We start from the raw sequence: 22,964 nt of genomic DNA on the forward strand, positions 1-22,964 counted from the left end.
GAGAAAGTAGCTCACTATGGACAGTTAGATTATGAGGACACTCAGTCCTCATTTATTGTCATTTAGTAATGCATGCATTAAGAAATGAAACAATGTTCCTCCAGTATGATATCACAGAAGCACAAGACAGACCAAGACTAAAAAACTGACAAAACCCACATAATTATAACATATAGTTACAACAGTGCAAAGCAATACTGTAATTTGATAAAGAACAGACCATGGGCACGGTTAAAAAAAAGTCTCAAGTCCTGATAGCCCCATCATCTCACGCAGACGGTAGAAGGAAGAAAACTCTCCCTGCCACGAACCTCCAGTGCCACAAACTTGCCGATGCAGCACCCTGGAAGCACCCGACTACAGCCGACTCTTGAGTACGTCCAAAAACTTCGAGCCTCCGACACCGAGCACCATCTCTGCCGAATGCTTCGACCCCGGCCCCGGCCGCCAAGCAACAGGCAAAGCCGAGGATCTGGGGCCTTCTCCTCCGGAGATTCTCGATCGCGCAGTAGCAGCGATAGTGAACCGGGCATTTCAGAAGTTTCACCTGATGTTCCTCCGTGCTCCTCACGTATGTCTCCATCAAATCAGGATTGTGCATGGCATCCTACTTGACAAATACAGATATCATTTACTGGAGAGGCCGTGCGCGCTGCGTCGTGCCACCATCTTCTCCTCCCCTCCTTTTAGAGACTGGCAATAAACGCTAGCTTTGCCAGCAATGCGCAAATCCAAAAAAAATTAATAAACACTAGAGACTATATACTGTAGTTATTGAAAATCCACAGCAACACACACAATATGGAAAAGAAAAAAGTTTATTCCTTTCTGTAGATACTTCCTGACTTGCTGAGTTGCTCCAGCTTTTTTGTGTGTGTGTGTGTGTGTGTGTGTTGCTCTAAAAAAAAGAAATCATCTTGTATTTCTTAATGTTGTGGGAAAAGGCCATTCACCCCTTTGACTCTGGGCTGGATCTCAGAGCATTACTCACCACTCGCACTTCCACATTTACCTTCTCTCTGATATACCTATCAGCTTCCCACTGGCTGCACTGAGGGTCATGACCCAATTAACCTACAGCACACCTTTCCGATATGGGAGGAGAGCGAGCTCCTGGGAGAAGAGTGTACAAACTCCATGGCACCCAAGGTCAGGGTCTGCGTTCGGCTACTGAACCTGCTACGCCACCTTTCCTCCCCAAGGTTAAATTCCCTTGATGCTGCAGTGTCAATTGAACCTGCAGCTCGAGTTTGTTGGTCTAGGTCCATGGACTACTGATGCAGGGTTTCATCCCAAAATGTCCACTCTGCCCTTCCCTGCACAGATTCTGATGCTTCAGGCATAAGATTCCGGTATCTGCACTCTCTAGTGTCTTCCTGGATTACTAATCTGGTTACACAATTTCTGTTTGCTGTGAATGAGTTAAACAAATTATTTCTTATCTCCTTACAATACGGGAGGATGCCATTTGGCCCCTCCATGTCTGATCTGGGAACACACCTATAGGTCTCATTGCTCCATTTCTTACAACCTGTCCCCTCTCACGTGTCTGTCATCTCCCCTGATTCCCCTACCACCTCCATGAATTTCTCAATTATTCTCCATTGTTAAGAACCTCACCTGGTCGCCGTTCTCCATTTATCAAGTGGTGATGTCCTTTGCCGGACTAGCAGAGTCCTCCCTATTGCTTGACACCTTGGACTTAAAATGGCCGCACGGTAGGGTAGTGGTTAGCACCACACTTTACAGTATCAACGACCCGGGTTCAACTCCTGCTGCTGCCTGAAAGGAACTTGTACGTTCTCCCTGTGTTCCCTCCGGGTGCTCTGGTTTCCTCCCACACTCTAAAGAGGTACCGGTTGGTGGGTTCACTGGTCATTGTAAATTTTCCCATGATTAGGTTAGGGTTACATCGGGGCAGAAAGGGCCTGCTCTGAGCTGCATCTCAATCAATCAATTAGTCAATAAACAAACAGATAGATAAATGCATAGATAGGTAACTAAATAGAGTCGATTTTGAAATGTCTTGCTGCAGGTTTTTAAAGGGTGGGTGTCACATTTGGTTTGAAGATTATGTTTAAAGGGCTGTTCTCATGAGTAATCCATGTTTCTGCCTTCTCCCAGAACCTCCAGTCTCAGATGAAGGATTTCGAGGCTGGAGTTGGACCAGTGCAGGAGTGGCTGGTTGCCACGGAAGCGGCTGTGCAAGGGAGCAGTGCCCAGCTGCCTGACCTGTCAGCAAAGAAGAACGAACAGTTCAGATTGCAGGTAATTTAGCCTCGTGCAAACAGACCAGAAACAGACTTCATTTCCCCACGAATTGCACACGACTAACAGCGTAATTTCCTTAAGGGAGGTAGAACATGGGAGTCTGAGTTATGTGGGTTATCACAATCCTCTTCACATTCTGCTGCCACTCATGACCCAGGGCCTCTGTTCTTCTGATATAGAAACCTGCCTTTCTTTAGCATTGTAAAATGTCTGTTTTTCGTTTTAACAAAGAGCCATGTGCACTAAATGCTTTTGATGTGACTCATTTTCAGTGCCCTGCATGGTAAGTATTAGTTGAAAAGTCTCTGGATGCTTTGCCGCTGCCAAATGTGATACGCTCTGTAACGTGTTTTTGTTCTTGCTTACCTGCCTATGCCTTCCAGTCTGTCCTAGAGGATATAGCCTCCCGCGAGCCACAGCTAAACAAGCTGAAAGAGAAAGCTCAGCAACTCTGGGAAGAGCAAGCATCTAACAAAAGCTTTATGCACAGAGTGTCTCAGCTGTCCGCTTGGTATTTAGCCTTGAGTAACTTAGCCAAGGTAAGGACTGGGAGCCAGTGTGTTCTGCTTAAACCTCAGAACCAATTGTAACTCACAAAGAAAAAAATAGCCATAAACTCTCCAGTTTACCTCTATTGCTTTGTAACTTTGCTTTTTAGCTGCCACTAATTTATATCTTTCTCAAACTTGTGGTCTGAAATTCTCTGGTGTGATTATCAAAATGGTTTCATTGAAAGCCTTGCTCCCTCACTAGCTTAGTACATATGCAGTATTGATCTCAGGTGATGAAACTAGCCTTGTTTTCATTCATTCAAGGCATCTAATTGCTGATCCCTAATTGCCCTTAAGTAGGGTTATGATGAGCTTCCTTCTTGAAATGCCATGGTTCTTGAGGTGTGGGTATATCTGCAATATTGTTAGGGAGTTCCGGGATCTGGACCCAGTGACAGTGAAGGAACAGTGCGATATTTCCAAGTCAGGATGGCATGTGGCTCGGAGGCAAGCTTCCAGATGGTGGTGGTCCAGTGCATTTCTGGTAGATGCCTCTGGTTTTAGAGGTGCTGTCTAAGGAGATGTGAAGAGTTACTGCAGGGGAAAATTGATGATATAAGCTGCTGCTGTTGCAACTGTCACTGGTAGTGGATTGAGTGTAGGGTTGTGGATAGGGTGCCTATCAACGAGGTTGCTGTGTCCTGTATGGTGTCGTGTTTCTTGAGTGTTGTTGAAGCCGTGCTCATCCAGGGAGGTGGGGAGGGTTCTTTTACACTCCCAACTTGAGTCTTGTAGACGGCGAGTTACTTGCCGCAGGATTCCTAGCCTCACACCTACTCTTGTCGCCACATCTTGTATGTGGTTGCTCCAGTATGTGGTTGATCAGTTTCTGGTCAATGATAAACCCTAGGGTGTTAATAGTTGGGCAGTCAGTGACCCAGTGCCCTCTCTACTAATGGTCTCCCCATGAAATATCCCAGGATGACATTAGAGAGATGATGAAAGGTAGGTCCGCTATGGAGTATTTGGAGTCACTTATTGCCCCAGTAGCTGTTACATTATCACTTAGTTTCAGTTTCTGTTCGCTGTGTCATAAGATGCTTGCATTGAGATAATGTTTTGTGACCAGGAAGGAGAGTGTACCTAGTACACTGTAGCTACTCTGTTAACTTTTGTGGGGGACTCTAGACAACAAGAAGTGGTACTTAGAAAGGAATGTGTGTATTTATCTCATATTTCATATTCCCAAGATGTCACATGTGCTTTATAGCCATTGAAGTAATTTTTAAAGTGTAGTCACTACGCAAATCATGGTAGCCAGTTTCTGCAGAGCAAGGTTCCAAAAACAGCAGCACAACAATCTATTTCAATTCATATGGACGTGTGGATCAAGGGAAGGAAGAGGCCACCCAGCCCCTTAAGGAGCTCTGCCATTTAATAAGGCAGTGGCAAAACTCTGCCTTCCTGTGTATCTGTGATAATCTTTCTCTCCTTCCGCCACCCCACCCTACCCCACCACTTACCTAGAATCTACCTACCTCAGTATATTGGAGGACTTTGCTTCCACTGTCCTTTGAGGAAGAGTTCTAAAGAATCACAAACTCAACTTTCTGAGAAAAAGTTTCACGTTTCCTGAACTCTTGGCCCCTCATTTTTAAACATTGGCCACCTAGTTCTAGATTTTACCACTGAGGAGGGATCCTCTCCGCATCCGCCTTTTCAATTCGCTGCATCTTGTACATTTCCGTCAAGTTCCCCCTCACTCAGGGATACAGACCCAGACTATCCAACTTTCCCTCATAAGAAAACCAGCTCCTTTAAGTATTGTTCTTGTAAACCTCTGAATTGAGTTCACAATGATGTGGAGAGAGAGGAAACTACCTTGCCTTCAAGATAGAGCTACAGGATATTCACCCAAATTTGATATTTTACCCAGCTTTGCACTAGCAGTATTATGTGCTCACAGACATGCACTGGGAGTTGAACCCTCAGCTTCCTGATTAGAAGCAGGAGGGCCATCAAGCAGCTAGCTCAGAGCACTAACTCCATTCTGGACAAGCGCCGCTGTGTGGAATTATTCAGATTACACAGCTGGGGGTGATTATTATTCAATGTCAACCTGTCAGTGCTGTTTGTAAAGCACTGTTATACTCTTTTACAGCGATGGGATCAAAATCTGCTGCAGCATGAATTATGCACATGTGAAAGTTGAATTAGCAAACGTGATTTTCACACTGCATAACCTAAATCAGTGAGTGAAAAATCACCTCATTTTTAATCAAGTATGCAAATCTGTCTCATGATTTCACTGTTGGTACGAAAACTGCAACCAAGACTCTTATCTCTTGCTAAATGCCATTTGGTTTTAAAAAGATATTTTTTCAAGTTATATAGAAACATAGAAAACCTACAGCACAATACAGGCCCTTCGGCCCACAATGCTGTGCCGAACATGTACTTACCTTAGAAATTACCTAGGGTTACCCATAGCCATCTATTTTTCTAAGCTCCATGTACCTATCCAAGAGTCACTTAAAAGACCCTATTGTATCCACATATGGGCTTTGCAGTCTGAGCCAGCATTTAGAACATAGAACAGTACAGCACAGGAACAGGCTCTTTCACCTGCAATGTTGTGCTGAACTAATTAAGCTACTGACTTCTAATTGCTTCCGCTTGCACATGGCCCCTATCCCTTCGTTCTGTGCGCATTCATTTGTATCTTAAACACCTCGATTGTATCTGCCTTTACCATCACCCCTGGCACAGCACTCCAGGCAGCCAGCGCTCTCTGTATATACAAAAAATCCTGCCCCACACCTCACTTTTGAACATTTCCCCTTTTCCCCCCTCACTTTAAATGCATGTTCTTAGTAGAAGAAGGTACCAGCTATCGACTCTATGTATGCCTCCCTCATGAGTTTATAAACTTCTATCAGGTCTCCCTTCAGCCTTCAGAACTCCGGAGAAGACAACCTGAGTTTGTCTAACTTCCTCTTATAACACTTGCCCCCTAATTTAATTACCTGCCCTCGTTGCTTTTGAGACTGTGCTGGTAAGCCATCTTCTTGAACCGCTGCAGTCCTTGATATGAGGGTACAGCCACGGTATCGTCGGGGAGAGAGTTCCAGGATTTTAACCCCAGCGGCGGTGAAGGAACAGCAATGTATTTCCATGTCAGGGTGGTGTATGGCTTGGTGCTCTTGTCCTTCATCGTTGGTTTGGAAGGTCTAAGGAGTCACATGTTTGAGTGCATAAAATTACTTGCAGGGAATCCAGTCACACAGTGTTTGTAATGGAATAGAAGGTGCTTACAGTGTTCACACTTGTTAGGAATTTTACTTTTGGGTTTTCATTTGTCAAAATTATTGCCTGGAATTTCATTCTGCTTGTAGTGCAGAAGGAAGTTCCAGGCAGCAAGAAGACATCAATGGGCTGGTCAAACTTTGCATAATACTAGCCTTGATCTTACTAAATGATGGCGCAAGCTTGAGGGGCCAAGTGGCCTATTCATGCTCCTCATTTTTTTTATGTGTGTAAAGAAAGTGACAGATGGAACTCAGTCAGAAATGGTAGTGCATCTGGGGAGTACAAACAAAGCAGGGGAATGGATCCTTAAAAGAAAAACAGGGAATTTAGAGAGCATATCCACAAATCCCTGAGGCTTGTGGAAGAAACAGGGAAGGTGATTAAGAAATGGCATGGACTGCTTGCCTTCATTGGTCAATAGATGAAGCATTAGAGCAGAGAGATCATATTTGAATTGAATATAGTAAAGTCACAGCTGATTTGTGCTGTACAATCCTAGCTGCCATGCCACAGGATGGATGTGAGCACTGCAGAGCATACTTAGGAGAATGTTGCCGGGGCTGAGAATTATGGTGATGACAGTGTAGTTTGTAATTGGCTTAAGAAATTGAAGCAGAAGTAGGCCATTTGGTCCTTTGTGCTTCTTCTACCATTCAATAAGATTACAAATGATTTTTTAAATCAGCATCACCTTCTTGCACTAACCCCATATTCCTTGGTTCTTCTTGCATCTAATTATCTACCAGTTGCTGGAATATATTCTGCAGTTGAGCCTTCGTAGGCCTTCTGGGTAAAAAATTCCAAAAAAAATTATTGGCTCTGGATGAAGGAATTTCTTTTCTCACAGTCCTGAATGGCTGACCTTTTATTTTGAGACGGTGACTCCAGGCTCTGGACAACCCAGCCAGAGGCAACTTCATCCCCTCATTTTCAGTGTCAATCCTCATAAGAGTTAAGTACAACTCAATGAGATCACCTCTCATTCCTCTAAAATCGAGTAAGTATAGGCCCACTGCTTATCTTTCCTAACAGGACAACTCCACTGACCACACACTCTGCCCTCTCCTCACTCATCCTTTTCTGTGGATACTGAGGGGAGATTTAATTGAAGTGTACAAGATGATGCGAGACATAGATAGGGTAAACAGCAAAGATGTATTTCCCCAAGTAGAAACATCACAAGCTAGGGGAAAAAAGATGCAGAGTAGTTGCTAGAAGGATTAAAGGAAGATGGAGCAAAATCAATTTCACTTGAAGAGTGTAGGGAGCCAGGACAGTGTCTAAAAGTGGAGTGGAGACAGGATCTCTCCATACATTTAGGACAGGGGTTCCCAACCTTTTTTATGCCATTAACCGAGGGGTCCATGAACCCCGGGTTGGGAGCACTTGATGTGCTGCAACCTCCCAGCCCCGGCACAGAAAAAAGAAATTTGGGAAGAGCTTAAATGGCTATTTTTTTTTTTTGGCCCAACCACTGGCCCTCTTCTGTGCCATACATTTTTGTAGAGCATCATGCCTGAGGTCACCAATCCATATGTCGACCAGGGGCTTGTAGCTAATGCTTTATGCACGCTTCCGACAAGTGCGTCTGCCACCAGTTAGCAGCTAGCTACCCCTATTGCAAATAGTCCCCCATGCCGGCCATTGCTCCTCTGTGGGACCACCATGAACAAAGGCTTTGTTGCGAGTGTTGCAGCACATTTTCTTGCCAACTTAGCATGCCCATGCAGTGGGCAAGTAGCTGGCTGTACGGTGGGCAGCTTCCCAGAGTGGACAAAGGGACGTCTTTAGTCAAAGAATGGGTTCCCCAACAATTTGTGTCTTCCTTGGCGCTCCCAACAGTGCACCCTATAGGAGTGTCAGACTAGATTCTGTGTACATGTCCTATACAAACTGAGGGTACTGGATCTCATACTGTGGCTTGCTTCCCAGTGGGTTTAACTTAAGCAGGTGATAAGCAATCTCATAAATGTTTGCAGAAACAATAAAAAAGTAGAGCTGTTCACTCTTGGGACAACTTAGTTTTCAAAATGATTGGTTTCAATAAGAGTAAGTAATGAGAAGTGTGTGTTTGAATTGCTAGCTGTAAAATGACTGGCAAGAGAATCTGTTTTGTCTCAAAACTTGGTGATGTTCTAAAGGGAAATGTTTTCATGCAGCAAATGGCCGGGTGCTGAAAGAGACAGTCCAAAGGGGTAATGGGAGCAGTTTCAAGAATGGCTTTCAGAAGGAAAAGTGCTGGAAGATAGCCTGGCTTCGGGCGTACCATTGCTGACAAAGTGTTAGTTAGCTTGTGATGGAATTTACATTTGCTTGCGTATAAACAAAACATGAAATATAATGATTTTGTGAGAATTGTTTCTGTCCTTTTTGTTGGATTTCAGGAAAAGGCTTTAAGGGTTCAGCGGACTGTAACAGAACACCAGCAGTTCTCACAGGGCCTGAAGGAGCTGCAGGACTGGGTGGCCGATGCCAGGCACATGCTGGAATCCTACTGTACCCCCACTGCTGATAAAAGTATGCTAGACAACCGGATGGCAAAGGTTGAGGTGAGTTTCATTGGTTACGTTATCCTCACAAGTCTGGTTACCCAAATACGGGTTCCCAGCTTTGAATCTCATCTGAAGAGGGAGCAGATCAAGAATTGTTTGTTTTTTTGCTTAAGTACATCACCCCTACTGGAGCATAGGCCTTCGATAGCAGCTTGCCAGAATTCTCTGTCCTAGACCAGTCTTCCAAATTGTCCCCGGGTGTAGCCCATTATACATCTTCTAGGCGAGGGTACGAGGTCTCCAGATCTTCTGTCGGCATTTCTGTGGCCCTAGGATTTTACAGGATGGGGTTGCTAGCCCCATGTCCAACCCTCCTCTTTTCGCAGCCAAACTTGGAACCGTCCAAGGTGGAGTCCAGATTGAGGATGCAGTGTGTATAATGTGTTGTCCACGGCACGAGGGAGAACTCATCTGCTACGAAGAATATCTTGAAGTATTCTGCGTTGCTCAGAATGAGCAAAAGGGTTATCCTTTTAACGTGTTAATCAAAGGGTGGCTCTTCCAGCAGTGCACTTCCTTCGGAATCGCACTGGAGTGTCAGACTGGATCACATGTCCATATCCTGTACAATATGGAATGATCGGATCCAGTACTATAGTTGGAGGCCTAATGGATTTCATTAAACAGGAAGTACATCAGGGAATAAGCAACGTTATATGTGTGTGTGAAGAGCTACGGGTAAGCATTTAGGTCAAATGTGAGGTGCTAATGGCTAAACGAGAGGGCGTAATTTTAAAGTGATTGGGGGATAGAACAGAGTGATGTCAGAGATAGTTTTTTTTACATAGAGAATGGTCAGTGCATGAACACACTGTCAGGGCTGGTGGTAGAGGCAGATGCATTAGGGACATTTATGAGGCTCTTAGATAGGTACATGGATAAAAGACCCTTACATATTTAGGAATTTTGGTAACTTCTGCTAACACACTTTGCTGTTACAAAAACTTGAAAGTTTAGTTTTTCAGTTTCAGTTTCAAACACTTTATGGAGACCTGTCAAAAAAGGGGTGAAGGTGATGCAAGATTCTGTGATACAATAGGATCCATTCTCCACCAGCAGCCAAACATGTTCGCCTGTGATCTTTTAAACTAACTGCTGATAGCAGAGCTTTTTAAAAATGCCAGAGAGCTGGGTCAGTGTGAGGAGTGTTCTTTGTCTCAGGTCATCTGGATTTAGATGCTGAGCACCATTCATTCATCGATGCCAGGTCTAAATTCCTGGATGCTCCACCTTCCCGACTAAATAGAGTCCGTTCACTGCGCATTTTGTGGCAGTTCAGGAAGGTAATGTTCCACTGCAAGTACGTGGTTCCCTGAAAGTGGCATCACAGGCGAAGAAGGCTTTTAGTATGCTGGCCTTCATTAATCAGTACGGTGATTGGGAAGTTATGTTGCTGTTGTACAGTATGCTTGTGAGACTTCATGTGGAATATCGTTTCAGATTTGGTCACCCTGTAAAAGGAAAAATGTCATTAAGCTGGAAAGAGTGCAGAGGAGCTACATGGGGGTGATGTTGGGACTTAACGGAGTGAGTTATGAATTGAGGCTGAGCAGGCTGGGGCATTGAGCACAGGAGCAATGGAGAACAAGAACACAAGAAATAGGAGTAGGAGCCTGCTCCACCGTTCAGTAAGCTCATGGCTGATCTGACCATGGACTCCCTGCCTTTTCCCCATCACCCTTAATTACCCTGGTATGCAAAAATCTATCCAACCTTGTCGGAAGTATATTTACTGGAGTAGCCTCCACTGCGTCAGTGGGCAGAGAATTCCCCAGTTCACCACTCTGGGAAAAGCAGTTCCTCCTCATCTCTGTCCTAAATTTACTCCCCCGAATCTTGAGGATATGTCTCCTAGTTCTAGTCTCACCTACCAGTGGGAACAACTTCCCCCCTTCTAGCTCATCTATCCCTTTCATGATTTTATTTGTTTCTATAAGATCTCCTCTCATCCTTCTGAATTCCAGTGAGTACAGTCCCAGGTGACCCAATCTCTCCTCATAATCTAACTTCCTCGTCTCTGGAATGATGAGGGTTGATCTTATAGAGGTGCATAAAATCATGAGGGTCATAGATCGGGTCAATGAACATAGTCTTTTTCCCAGCGTAAGGAACCCAGAACTAGAGATTTAATAGGAACCTCTGATAGGCAATATTTTCACCCAGAGAAAGTGATTAAGGCAGGTACAGCAACGACGTTTAGAAGGTGCTTGGACAGGTACATGGGAAAGGTTTGATGGAAATGAGACTAGCTGAGATGGGGATTTTATTTCTGAGCTCTATGATGTTCCTGACCAACGAGGACTGGAAAGTAATGACCCTAATTTCTCTGTTTTGCTTCCTCATGTGTTCCCAGTAATGGAACTCACTCAGATGAGTGAAGGGTATTTAAAGCAACGGAAGAACACAGGCCAATCAGCCCACTTTGTCCACACTGACTATCCATTTCCCATTTGTGCTTATCCTATTTACCAGGATTAGTCCGATATAGAGCCATAGAGGTAGGAAGGCCCAGGATTTCGACCCAGCAGTAATGTAGGAATAACTCTACATGGGCCAGGACAAAATGTTACCACAGACAGAATCATTCACTGCTTGAGGACCTGAAGGAAATGTTCTTCAGCATTAACACCTTCTTAGTTAGGAATCAACTACTGGTGCTCAGAACCTGCAGTATGTTCAGGAGGCTCCACATCCATTCATCAAGGCTTCCTTGTCAGCCCCTTCCAAACTCACAACCAATGTTCCCCCTAAGGTGTGCGTGCGCACACATCTTTTGCTACTAGTGCACAAAGGTACGTTAACTGCTCACAAAAGGTTGTCACCCTCTGCCTCGTTGGCACGTTAAGTATATTTCACAATTGTACATAATTACATTTCCTTTTCCAGTTTCTGACGTGGACGGTGTTGACAATGTGGAGTTTGCAATGATTTGTCTGCAGATTTTAGACGGGCTTATTTATACTTTTTTTATTGAAGAAATTATTGAATTCCAAAGAAGCAAAGGGCGTGAAGCGCAAAAGAACTGCTCATTCATTTGAAACGAAATGGCTTAATGAAACATGTAATTAAGCTGCAAAATCTGTGCTGTATGCAATGATTTCCAAATAAAATACCAATCTGGATATTTTGTCAACTAGCTTTGTAATTTTACAAGTTTTGTTTGACCATTTCAAACAACTTTAATAACATATGAAAAGATGGATATTATTACGTGTTGTTGTATAGTAGATGAGAAATAAGACTCAATGATGATAATTATTTTATTTCTTTTGATCAATGAACAACAAACTGGACTTGGTAGATTATTATCCTCAGAATAGCTTCAGGCTTGCTTCCACTTAAAAATTCAGTGCGCTCATGTTGTTGTCGCTGTGCAGAAAGCTAAAGATTTTTGCGCACACTGGTCATCATAAGTTAGAGGGAACTTTGCTCACAACCTCTACCCCCCAGAGTGAAGTGGGCAGCAGGTGGATGGGAAAACCACTTCCTTCAAATTTCCCTCCATTCTCACGTTATCCACCTTTACATACCTTGTGCCGTTTCTTCATTTCCACTGGGTCAAAGTCCTCTTACCTAAGACCTCTCTGAGTATTGGACAAAGTGCTGGCTAATGGGATCATTGTGAGGTAATTGACATGGACATGGAGGACCAGGGGGCCTGCTTTCTTGTTGCATGATTCTATGACATCAATAGTGTGAAAAGCGTGTCTTCGCTAAACAGACCTGCAGGGAAATCTACTGTTAGCTTCCAATAGGTCACTAGGGATGAGAGATAATCACCCGCTTTATCACTGATGACCACCATCTCTATGAATGAACTTCCTCTGGGCAGGTGGCATTTGTGAGCTCTCCTAACTGGAACTGAATCACTCTTCCGACAGGCTCTCCTTGCACTCAGACAGGAAAAGGAGATTCAGCTGAAGATGGTGCTGACCCGTGGGGAGTCTGTTCTGAGGAGTACTTCCCCTGAAGGTACAGCTGCTATCTGCAAGCAGATGGAAGACCTGAAAGATTCCTGGGACTCGCTTCTTTCTTTCTCCATTCAATGCAAAAGGTCAGTTCCTCACGGCTGTGATAGGATTAAACTTTGGCACTAAACGGGACCAAGGCCACCACAGAGATGTTGAGGCATCAACCAACATTGACGATCACCATGTGCTCCTAAACCCAAGTGTATCATGGGGCAGAATGTATTGCATTTGCAAAAGAGTTTTGAGTGTGTGACATGCAAAAAAAAACCATGAATTGCGTCTGGTGCAGGCAAATGTGTGATGCATGTGCTCTGTGTGGGCTGCAATAATGTGCTGCATTAGCATAGCAAACACCCAGTGGATTGATGAACATTATGCATACTTCAGGCCCTGCAAGTGCACTTGGTGTCAGAGGTGTACCTGCGTGAACTGGAAGTTGCAGCCCAAGGCCTGAGAGTTCTTGGGCTCACCCCTCCAGTAAACTTCACAGAGCTGACACGAGAGATTTGGCAGAAACTGGGAATCCTAAGCAACACACACAAAATGCTGGAGGAAATCAGTAAGTCAGGCAGCATCCATGGAGGAGAATAAACAGTCGACATTTCAGGCCAAGACCTCTTCCTCAAAGCTTCACTTGCTGAGCTTGTCCAGCATTTTGTGTGTGGTGTTCCACATATCACAAGTTTCAGTTCTACAGACCCTCTGGGTTTCATCACAGAGAATGATTAACGAAGTGATTGGCTTGGAAGTGCCCGGGTTTCATGAACCTGAAATAATTTTTGCCTTATTCAAAAGGCATTTAGCATCAGCCCAAATGATTCCAACTGGAATACTTTGCCATTACAAGGATTGTGTCATTGTCATTGGGACTGTAAGTCAGATATTCAAGACATGCTCAGAACACTTAACTTCAAGACTGGATGATGAATTTTATGATAGCATTTCAGATAATTTGCACTAATAACATGTTTAATCCTGCACACAGCCAATTGGAAGCCGCTTTATCTCAGTGGACTAGTTACCAGGATGATGTCCGGCAGTTCATGAGCTGGATGGATCGGATGGAGGGAGATCTGAAGGCTTCTGAAAGACAATGCACAGAACTTAGGGACAAAGCCACAGGATTAGGCAAAGCCAAGGTGAGTGGAGGCTAGAGGCAGGAAAAACCTGCCTCTTGAGCCAGGCAGAGTGAAGTTTGACAGACAGAACTGCACCACTCTTTCTTTTCTAATGAACTGGCAAATATCTGAATGTTAAAATATTTGAGAATGTGAAAGAAAATATTTGTTTACCTCTATCACTGAGTCAGGTCTTGCCAAGGTGCTGCCTACTGTTGGGTTCCTTGTGAAGTGCATGTGCTGTTGAATGGATAAGTTTTCTTTGAAGGTGCCTTGATAGATATCAACCAGTTACTGAAGTAGATAGGTCCCTGCACATTATAAAAACAAGGAAGTTATATTAAACCCATAAAACCATGATGTGGCACTCATTAAAGACATCAGGTTGGAAAGGACATGAAGGCTTTGAAGGCAGGACAGATGAAATCTAGTAAAATGTTCTTGAGATGAGGGTCAACATTTACTTAGATAGATTACAGGAGTTGGAGTTATTCTCCTCACAAGATAGAAGTGGAGAACATTGGATAGAGATGTTTACAATCATAAAGTGTTTAGAGAGAGGAAATATTGACAAACATATTCCATTGTCCGAAGGGCCTTGATGATCATTTGAGCACAGATTTAAGATGACTGGCAGGAGACTTGTGAGGACATCAGTTTTATAGTGGCTGATATAGATGAAATATTAACATCAAAAAAAGAATTAGCAAAGCACTTGAGCAAAATGTTTCAGGGAAGTGGGGAAAGTTGGGGGGGGGGGGGCGTGCAGGACCAATTAGATTCTCTGGAAAGGAACTGATGCATGATCAATAGGCCAGATTGCCATCTCCTGTGCAGTTCTAGGGCTGCCAGTGAAAGCATAACAAATCCCACAAAAGGCAAATGAGCTAAGTTTGTCTGAGGTGATGTTGTGTGAGGGAGAGGTGTTGAGCAGGTCATTGGAAGAGTGCTTTAAAATAAACAGTAATTGCCATTATTAGGTTAATATATCGGAGCTGTTTATTCCATGATTGGGCAGGCTCATCCTGATTTTAATTTCTTATCAAAAACATGCTCTCCCTGTCACTATTTCAATTACAGAATGAGTTTGTGGGTTTGTGTTAGATTGCTAAATCCTTGATTAATGTTTGGTTGAATAATTAAGCACATTACATGGGTGTGAACCAAGTCCATTAAGCTCCTGGACGAACAGTGGCAGGATGCTGGATGGATTCAGCAACATTATGCATGATGGCATTGTACCATATATCTGGGTTGAACTGGTGGACTAAGTTTCTGACTCTGCCCCACTCCATTAGCTAGTGACATCTGCTGGAACCTTGATGTACATGCATGCAATGTGCCAGGGCAGTGCCACAGAATATGGTGTGCATGGAGAATGGCCCTTTTGGGCAAAGTATTGTGAGGGTCAAAGAGAGGTATTCCTTATTCTCTATCAGAGAAGGAAACAAAACTATAGGGGTGGTAGGTGGGAGTGTGGGGAATGGAAATGTCGGAGAACAAATTGGAAGAATGTAAATCTGGATAATTAGTTTTGCTTTTAATTATAACGCCATCACCTGTTGCCGTGAGAATGTGGTAGTGGACCATCTTAATGTGGCTGCTTTATTACAACTGGGTGGCTTGCTAGGCAATTTCAGAATGCAGAAGTCAAACATGAAACTTTGGAATTGCGGTCACATGTAGGTTAAGAGGTCAGAACATTTCCTCTAATAGAAACTAGTAAATCAGTTGGAATTTCCCATTCTCAACCCCACTGACATATTGTACTGAAAAGCTGTGAGGTGTTCTAAATTGACGTGTCCAGTTTCTCTTCAGTAAACTGAACATGGTGTGCATTGTGTCCTTCCAGCTACTGTATGAAGACACCCTGAGTCACAGCCATCTGCTGGAAACCATCCAGGCTAAAGGGGAAAGCATGGCTCAGCATTATGTGACACGTTTGGAACTGCAAGAGCTTCAGGAACGTTTTAACAATCTGAGTGACAAGGCAAAGGTACGCTACATGAAACAAAGCCAGTGCAGAGTATGGTTACAATGGCTCCTCTCACCACATGTTCCAAAGTTGTTTACAAGAAGCCACTGCTACAAAGGTGCTTCCTGTGCACACATTAAGATCCCACAAACACCAATTAGTCATTGGTAATGCAAAATACAAGTGCTATTCTTCTGGTTGACCATGGGCTTGGAATGTTATGCTTGTTTCTGCCTCCACAAATGTTGCCTGACTTAATGAGTGTTTTCTGCATTCTCTAGTTTTGCATTCGTCATCAGGTAAATCTTGGACAGGATATGAAGGAGGACTTCCTCATTTTTCTTCAGAATAATAACATGAAATCCCTTGCAATCAAATCTGGAATGTGATGGATTTTGTTTCCTTATTCGGAAAGAGGGTGCCTCTCTCCCAAAGGTGTCAATTCCAGGTTGCTATCTGACATAAGTCATTTATGCGAGAGCTAGGGTTGAATGAAGTGGATAGAAGCAGAAAGCTGCAGGAAGACTTTGATGGGTGAAGTTAGTAGAAAAAAATGGGGGGTGGGGAATGGAGGGCTGTGTCAGGATACAAGATACCCTGATCTTGGGATCACAGGATGGAGTCGTGGCCTGGAGAGCTGTGGAGGTTCCGGGCATCAGGGAATCAGAAGATTGAGAACATCCAAGGGTGTTTGGGGAAATGGAGTCAGATAGGGGGAATGTGTGAAATCATTCACTTCAGACTGGGGAACGTTTGATCGGAGTATTTCCTAAAGTGGTGCAAAGTTAGGGTCTGTAACTGAGTAAAAATAAGGGGATTCAAAGTTCAAAGTAAACTTTATTATCAAAGTACATATATTTCACCATATACAACCCTGAGATTCATTTTCCTATGGGCACTTGAGATAATGAGATAAAGAGTCTTTAAAGTGAGATCATTGGTTGTGGAAACACCTCAATGATGGGGCAAGTGAGTGTAGTTATCCCCTTTTATTCCAGAGCCTAATAACTAGGGGTAGTAATTCTTCTTGAACCTGGTGATACAAGTCCTGAGACTCTTGTACCTTCTACCTGATGGCAGCAGCAAGAAAAGAGCATGGCCTGGGTGGTGAGGATCTCTGAAGATGGATGCTGCTTTCCTACAGCAACGTTTCATGTAGATGTGCTCAATGGTTGCGAGGGTTTTGCCGGTGATATATTGTGCTGAATCCACTACCTTTTGCAGGATTTTCCATTCAAGGGCATTGGTGTTTCCATACGAGACTGTGATGCAGCCAGTCGGTACACTCTCCACCACATATTTATAAAGGTTTGTCAAAGCTTTAGGTGTCATGCTGAATCTCCGCAGACTCCTGAGAAAGTAGAGGCACTGCCATACTTTCTTCACGATTGCACTTACATGCTGGGTCCAGGGCAGATTCTCTGAAATAGTAACACCCAGGAATTTAAAGTTACTGACCCTCTCCACCTCTGATCCTCTGATGAGTACTGGCTCATGGACCTCTGGTTTCCCTCTCTTGAAGTTGACAATCAGTTCATTGGTCTTGCTGACATTGAGCGAGAGGTTGTTGTTGTGACACCACTCAGCCAGATTTTCAGTCTCCCTCCGGTATGTGATTCATCACCACCTTTGAATCAGCCCTCAACAGTGGTGTCATCAGCAAACTTAAATATGGCATTGGAGCTGTGCTTAGCCTCACAGTCATAGGTGTAAAGCAAATAGAGCACGGGGCTAAGCTCAAATCCCTGCAGTGCAACTGTGCTGATGGAGATCGTGCTGGAGATGTTGTTACCAGTCTGAACTGACTGGAGTCTACAAGTTCATGTGCAGAGATCACAACAAGGTGATGTATGGGTACAATGGTATCTTGCTTTATACTGCTCTGTAGAGTGGCGATTTATTAAAGTGCTCTGGTCCTTAAGTCTGAACACTCACATGTACATCTGCCCCACCCCATACTCCCTAAAAGTATTTGTGGATGTACACTGACGCTGGCACAAATCTAACACAAGCCTATTCTGAGTGTGGGCCATTGCTGAGGACTGATCACGTCCGGGCTTGGGAGAGCTGAGTGGTCAAGAATGGAGACTGGGCTAGAACAACTTCCATTATATCCAACTGGTGGTGATGAGTGTCTGAGTCATCTCTCAGCACATAGAGCAGCTCTGCCAGTCCCCAGCAACATCCACATTCACCAATCTAAGCACAGTGCAGCTCTCAGCTCCCTGTCTCCTCCAGCCTCACAGGCAGCCTCTCCATACCAAGATGCAGTTAATTTGTTGCTATGAGCATTCATATTATTGAAGGGCAGGAGTTTTCATCAAGTATCTAGCACAGTGTGGAGACCAGGAGTCTGTGCCATCTGCCCAGGACAATACTCTGATTGGATACCATCTGGAGTATTGGATTTATTTGAAGGAACTACACATGGAGGTCTCGAAACATCGACTGTACTCTTTTCCATAGATACTGCCTGGCCTGCTGGGTTCCTGCAGCATTTTGTATGTGTTACATGGAGGTTTTATTGGTCTTATTTGTGTTGGGCACGGGGCCAAGTGGTTACGGCGTTCGTCTAGTTACCTCAAGGTCGCTAGTTCGAGCCTCAGCTGTGGCAGCGTGTTTGTGCCCTTGAGCAAGGCACTTAACCACACATTGCTCTAGTGTCTGTGCGAGGAGTGGTGCCCCACACAGACTGCCAACCTACGCCTTGTAAGGCATGAAAATGTCCGATGCAGGCCTCTCATGGTCTGAGTCGACATTCCTCTTCATTGGTCTTGAAGGTGGTAGAGTGCGGAGTCATTGGTTGAAAGGGTTAAGTGATGGTGATCATCATATAATACCTGAAGTGTCCTTCTTCTTAGGCTGCCCCTCACAGCTGGGAGTGCCTTGTCTCCACTCCAGTTTTGTGGCTTCTGGGGTGATGACAAGGCAGACTCTTCCACAGATGGGCCTACGGAAGATTAATAGCTGAACTAATCGGGGCTTGGAAGTGCTGAGAAAATTCACTGCTGCCACGTGACTGTTTCAGTTGTGTGCAGCCTTGCTACGTATTTTAGGAGCCTCGAGTGCCGCCAGGAGGACAGTGCTTATTTCTGACTCACTGGGCACTGAGCAGAGCCTGGGGTCAGGTAAGTGGATAAGGGTTAATATGAAGGGTTGACATGGGCCTTTTGGAAGGCAGCAGCATTGCTGGCTCATGTCTGACCTCTGAACTAAGAGTATTGTTAGTACCCTTACCAGGAAGGCACCACAAGCTCTGAACACAGGCGCAGACTTTCTTTTTGCCATACAGTATTGGCAACCTGATGAATAGAGACGCATCTTTAAACAGCCTCACCCTTAACCCTTTTCAAGGGTTAACCCACCTCACCTATGGCTTGCCCTTAACCTGCCTCCTTTGAGGTCTGGGCTTGAACTCTCCACCACCCCAGGACTAGCACTTTGACTTGACCCAGTTTCTTCACAGCCAGACACCCGCTCTCAGTCCCTGGACCTTATCTCATCCCTTGGTGCGTGGACTTTGCTGCACCTCCTCTTGAATGCGCACTTACTATAACAGGGATATACCAACCATTAGCTCTCAGCTAAGCAGTTCAGTCTGCCCCATCCCCTGCAGCTCTGCACAAGCCTATCGACCTTTCCTTGCTCCCTTTAGCATTAACTGCACTAAGGGGTAATTTAGAACAGCCAGTTAACCCACCAGCATATCCTTGGGATGTGGGGAAACCAGAGCACCAAAAGGAAATCGAACATAGAGCATAGAAATTTACAGCACATTACAGGCCCTTTGGCCCACAGTGTTGTGCCAACCATGTAACCTACTCTAGAGACTGCCTAGAATTTCCCTAGTGCATAGCCCTCTTATTTTTCTAAATTTTTCTAAGCTCCGTGTATCTACCTAAGAGTCTCTTAAAAGACCCTATTGTATCCAATCGTGCACTTATGGGGGGGGGGGGGGTAACATGCTAACTCCGTGCTGACAGCACCCAGGACCAGATTTGACCCAGGTCCCTAAAGCTGTAAGGCAGCAATATTAACCACCGTGCCACCATGCCTTCCTTAACCAACTACCCCTGGAACCTCCATCTTTACCCACCTGCCTGGGGAGACGCTTTGGGAATTGTAGGGAGAGGAGGTTGCCATTTTGGCCATTGATGAGGACGTTGCTGCGGAGTGGTCCTGCTCAGTGAGGCTGTGAAACCTGTTTGCTTTGGCTTCCAGGAGGGCACAAGGAGAGCGGAGGAATTGGTTCAGCTTCACCAGGAGTACCAGCAGGGCCTGAAGGCGTTCGAGGAGTGGCTGGAGCAGGAGAAGGAGAAGCTCTGCTGTTGCTCGCACCTGGGCAATGACGTCGCAAATCTGGAAAAAACGCTTCGGGACCTCGAGGTAATCCAGAACCCTGTCTCTGGACAGTGCATCTCACAAGCTCAGGAAAATGGTTTTCCCAACCAATTCAGTGTGAAATACCCACTCCGTTGTAAAATAGTGAAAGTCGCAGCCATATGATGCACAGCAAGATTCCACAGATAGGACTTGGGTAAATGACTGTATCCTCTGGTTTTGTAATGTCACTTGTATTGCTTTGGAGACTGAGGGATCCCCTTCAAGGTAATGTCATGTCTTTAATGCTTGTTCCCAGGGTACGGTGTCTAAAACAAGTAGCCATGGTTAAAGTGAGAAGGAAAAATTTAAAAGAAACATGAGTGGCAGCTTATTGACACTGTTGGTTTACAAAGAGCTGTCAGAGGAGGGTGTCGAGGCAGGTACAATTACTGTATTTTAAAGGCACTTTGACAGGTGCAAAGATTGGAAAGATTCAGAGGGATATGGGCCAGTGCAGGCAAATGGGATCAGCTCAGGTAGACAACTCAGTCAGCATGACAAGTTGGGTCGAAGAGGCTGTCTTCATAATGTATGACTGTATAACTACGGTCAGCTGAGAGGTTGGGTTGTCTTAGTTTTGTATGGATGATGCTACCCCTGCCTTCCCATTGTACTAGATCAATATATCCGTCCAGATTAATTGGTCAAATTCCTGATCCAGGACTCGACCACCAAAACTCTAAATTAGACTATTTTCTGATCGTGAAGCATGCCCCTCAGCTCTGCATTCTGAAAACTTATACTGTTTGTGCATCTTGCTTTTTAATAACCTCATCTCACAGCTTCAGTGAACAATCCCTTTGTTTGAGTGCCTCCATTAACCAAGGAACAGGTGACTGCATTTACAGCCTAGCCCTGGACAACGCTGACCTCACCCTTCCGCCTACTTCGTTCTCCCTTGGGTTGACGTTAATCTGCTTTCTCTCCTTCCATATTTGATAAGAGACCTTTGACCTGAAACATTAATTCTGTTTCTTGTTCTAAAGAAGAAATGGGATCTCCCAGTGACCACCTATTTTAATTCCACTTCCCATTCCCATTCCCATTCGAACAGGCCAGTCCATGGCCTCCTCTACTGCTGCGATGAGGCTACACTCGGGCTGGAGGAGCAACACCTTGTATTTATTCTGGATTGTCTCCAACCTGTTGGCATGAGCATCCATTTCTTGAACTTCCAGTAATGTTCCCCGCCCTTTCACCGTTCCCCATTCCCATTTTCCTCTCTCACCTATCTCCTTACCTGCCCATCACCTCCCTCTGGTGCTCCTCTCCCTTCCCTTCCTTCCATGGCCTTCTGTCCTCTCCTGTTAGATTCCCCCTTCTCCCACCCTTTATCTCTTCCACCAATCGATTTCCCAGCTCCTTACTTCACCCCGTCCCCTCTCCCGCTTTCACCTGTCACCTACTAATTTGTACTTCTTTCTCCCCTCCCCCCACCTTCTTTCTCTGACTTCTCAATTTTTTTTCTCCAGTCCTGATGAAGGGTCTCAGGCCGAAATGTTGACTGTTTACTCTTTTCCATAGATGCTGCCTGATCTTCTGGAGTTTCTAGCATTTTATATTTGTAATTGTCCTGGCTAGGACGCTGACCTTGAACAAGAACATAAAACATAAAACTCTGCAGCGCAGGAAATGGCCATTTGTCCAGACTTACAGAGAAAATTTACAAGGTGCTGCTGGGTCTTGAGGACATGAGTTACAGGAAAAGGTTGAAAAGATTAGGATTTATTCCCTGGAGTGCAGGAGAAAAGGGGAGATTTAATAGAGATAGGCAAATTTATGAGGGGTATAGATAGGGTAAATGCAAGCAGGCTTTATCCACTGAGCTTGGTTGAGACTAGAATTAGAGGTCATAGATTAAGGGTGAAAGGTGAAATACTTAGGGGGCACCTCTTCACTCGGAGGATGGTGTGAGTGTGGAAAGAGCTGCCAGCATAAGTAGCAGATGTAGGTTCGATATCAAAGTTGGTTAAGTACATAGATGGGAGTGGTGTGGAGGGGTATGGTTCAGATACGTGTCTATGGGACTGGGCAGAGCAATAGTTCGGCATGGATTAGATGGGCTGAAGGGCCTGCTTCTGTGCTGAAGTGCCTTATGATTCCAAGTTAAATCACTTCTTCCCACACATGATCCATATTCCTCCATTCCATGGATAGTCATCTGTCTGTTTCAAAGCCTTTCAACTATCGCTGTAGAATCTGCTTCCCCCACTACCCCGGCAGCCTTCTCCAGACACCTGTCACCCTCTGTGTTTTTCAAAAAAAAACTTATTTTGCACATCTTTAAATTCTCTCCCTCTCACCCTGAATGCATGTTCACTACGACTTGACATTTCTACCTTGGAAAAAGACTCTGACCATCTACCTAGCTGTCCCTGTTATAATCTTATAAACTTCTATCAAGTCTCCCATCAGCCTCTGATGTTCCACAGGAATCAACGTAAGTTTGTTCAACCTCTTGTAGCTTATGCCCTCTAATCCAGGCAGCATCCTGGTTAACTCTTTTCCAAAGCTTCCACATCACTACTGTAAAGGGGTAACCAGCACTGCATACGATATTCCAAGTGTGGCTGAGCAACGTCTTAAACAAAGTTTGTCTGACATGGACAACGCAGTTCATTTCATTAAATTCTCCAAGAAGCTGCGCACCTTGTGTAGCCCCCGGCAAGCCTCAGGGTTGCTCAGCTCGCTGTCGTCAAGGGAAGCAGCCCTCGGCCCCGCCAAACTGGGTAATTAGTTTGTGTGGATGCTGTGTGATGTACCCCACCCCACCCAAATAACAGACAATACACCAGATATGATTAAATGATTTACAGTTTATCGATATTACTGGAACTATATAATTAATAGAGAATAAAATATAAAAGGAAGATAAAAGGCGCCACACTTATCAA

At 44.7% G+C, this 22,964-nt stretch overlaps 1 protein-coding gene across 9 annotated transcripts in view; it reads left to right on the forward strand.

The window, feature by feature from the left end:
• The window catches only part of syne1b (spectrin repeat containing, nuclear envelope 1b), a 500,086-nt gene that overhangs the window by 245,857 nt on the left and 231,265 nt on the right, over positions 1-22,964 (forward strand). For 8 of the 9 annotated variants that reach the window (XM_072265605.1, XM_072265607.1, XM_072265609.1 and 5 more), the window contains 7 exons: positions 2,125-2,268; positions 2,655-2,810; positions 8,456-8,620; positions 12,505-12,677; positions 13,580-13,733; positions 15,565-15,708; positions 19,909-20,073. In XM_072265605.1, the coding sequence (XP_072121706.1) occupies positions 2,125-2,268; positions 2,655-2,810; positions 8,456-8,620; positions 12,505-12,677; positions 13,580-13,733; positions 15,565-15,708; positions 19,909-20,073 (1,101 nt within the window). The remainder of the gene's footprint in view (positions 1-2,124; positions 2,269-2,654; positions 2,811-8,455; positions 8,621-12,504; positions 12,678-13,579; positions 13,734-15,564; positions 15,709-19,908; positions 20,074-22,964) is intronic. The other variant, XM_072265612.1, reaches the window with a different exon arrangement.

This window comes from Mobula birostris, chromosome 8, assembly GCF_030028105.1.
Source record: "Mobula birostris isolate sMobBir1 chromosome 8, sMobBir1.hap1, whole genome shotgun sequence".
NCBI lineage: Eukaryota > Metazoa > Chordata > Chondrichthyes > Myliobatiformes > Myliobatidae > Mobula > Mobula birostris.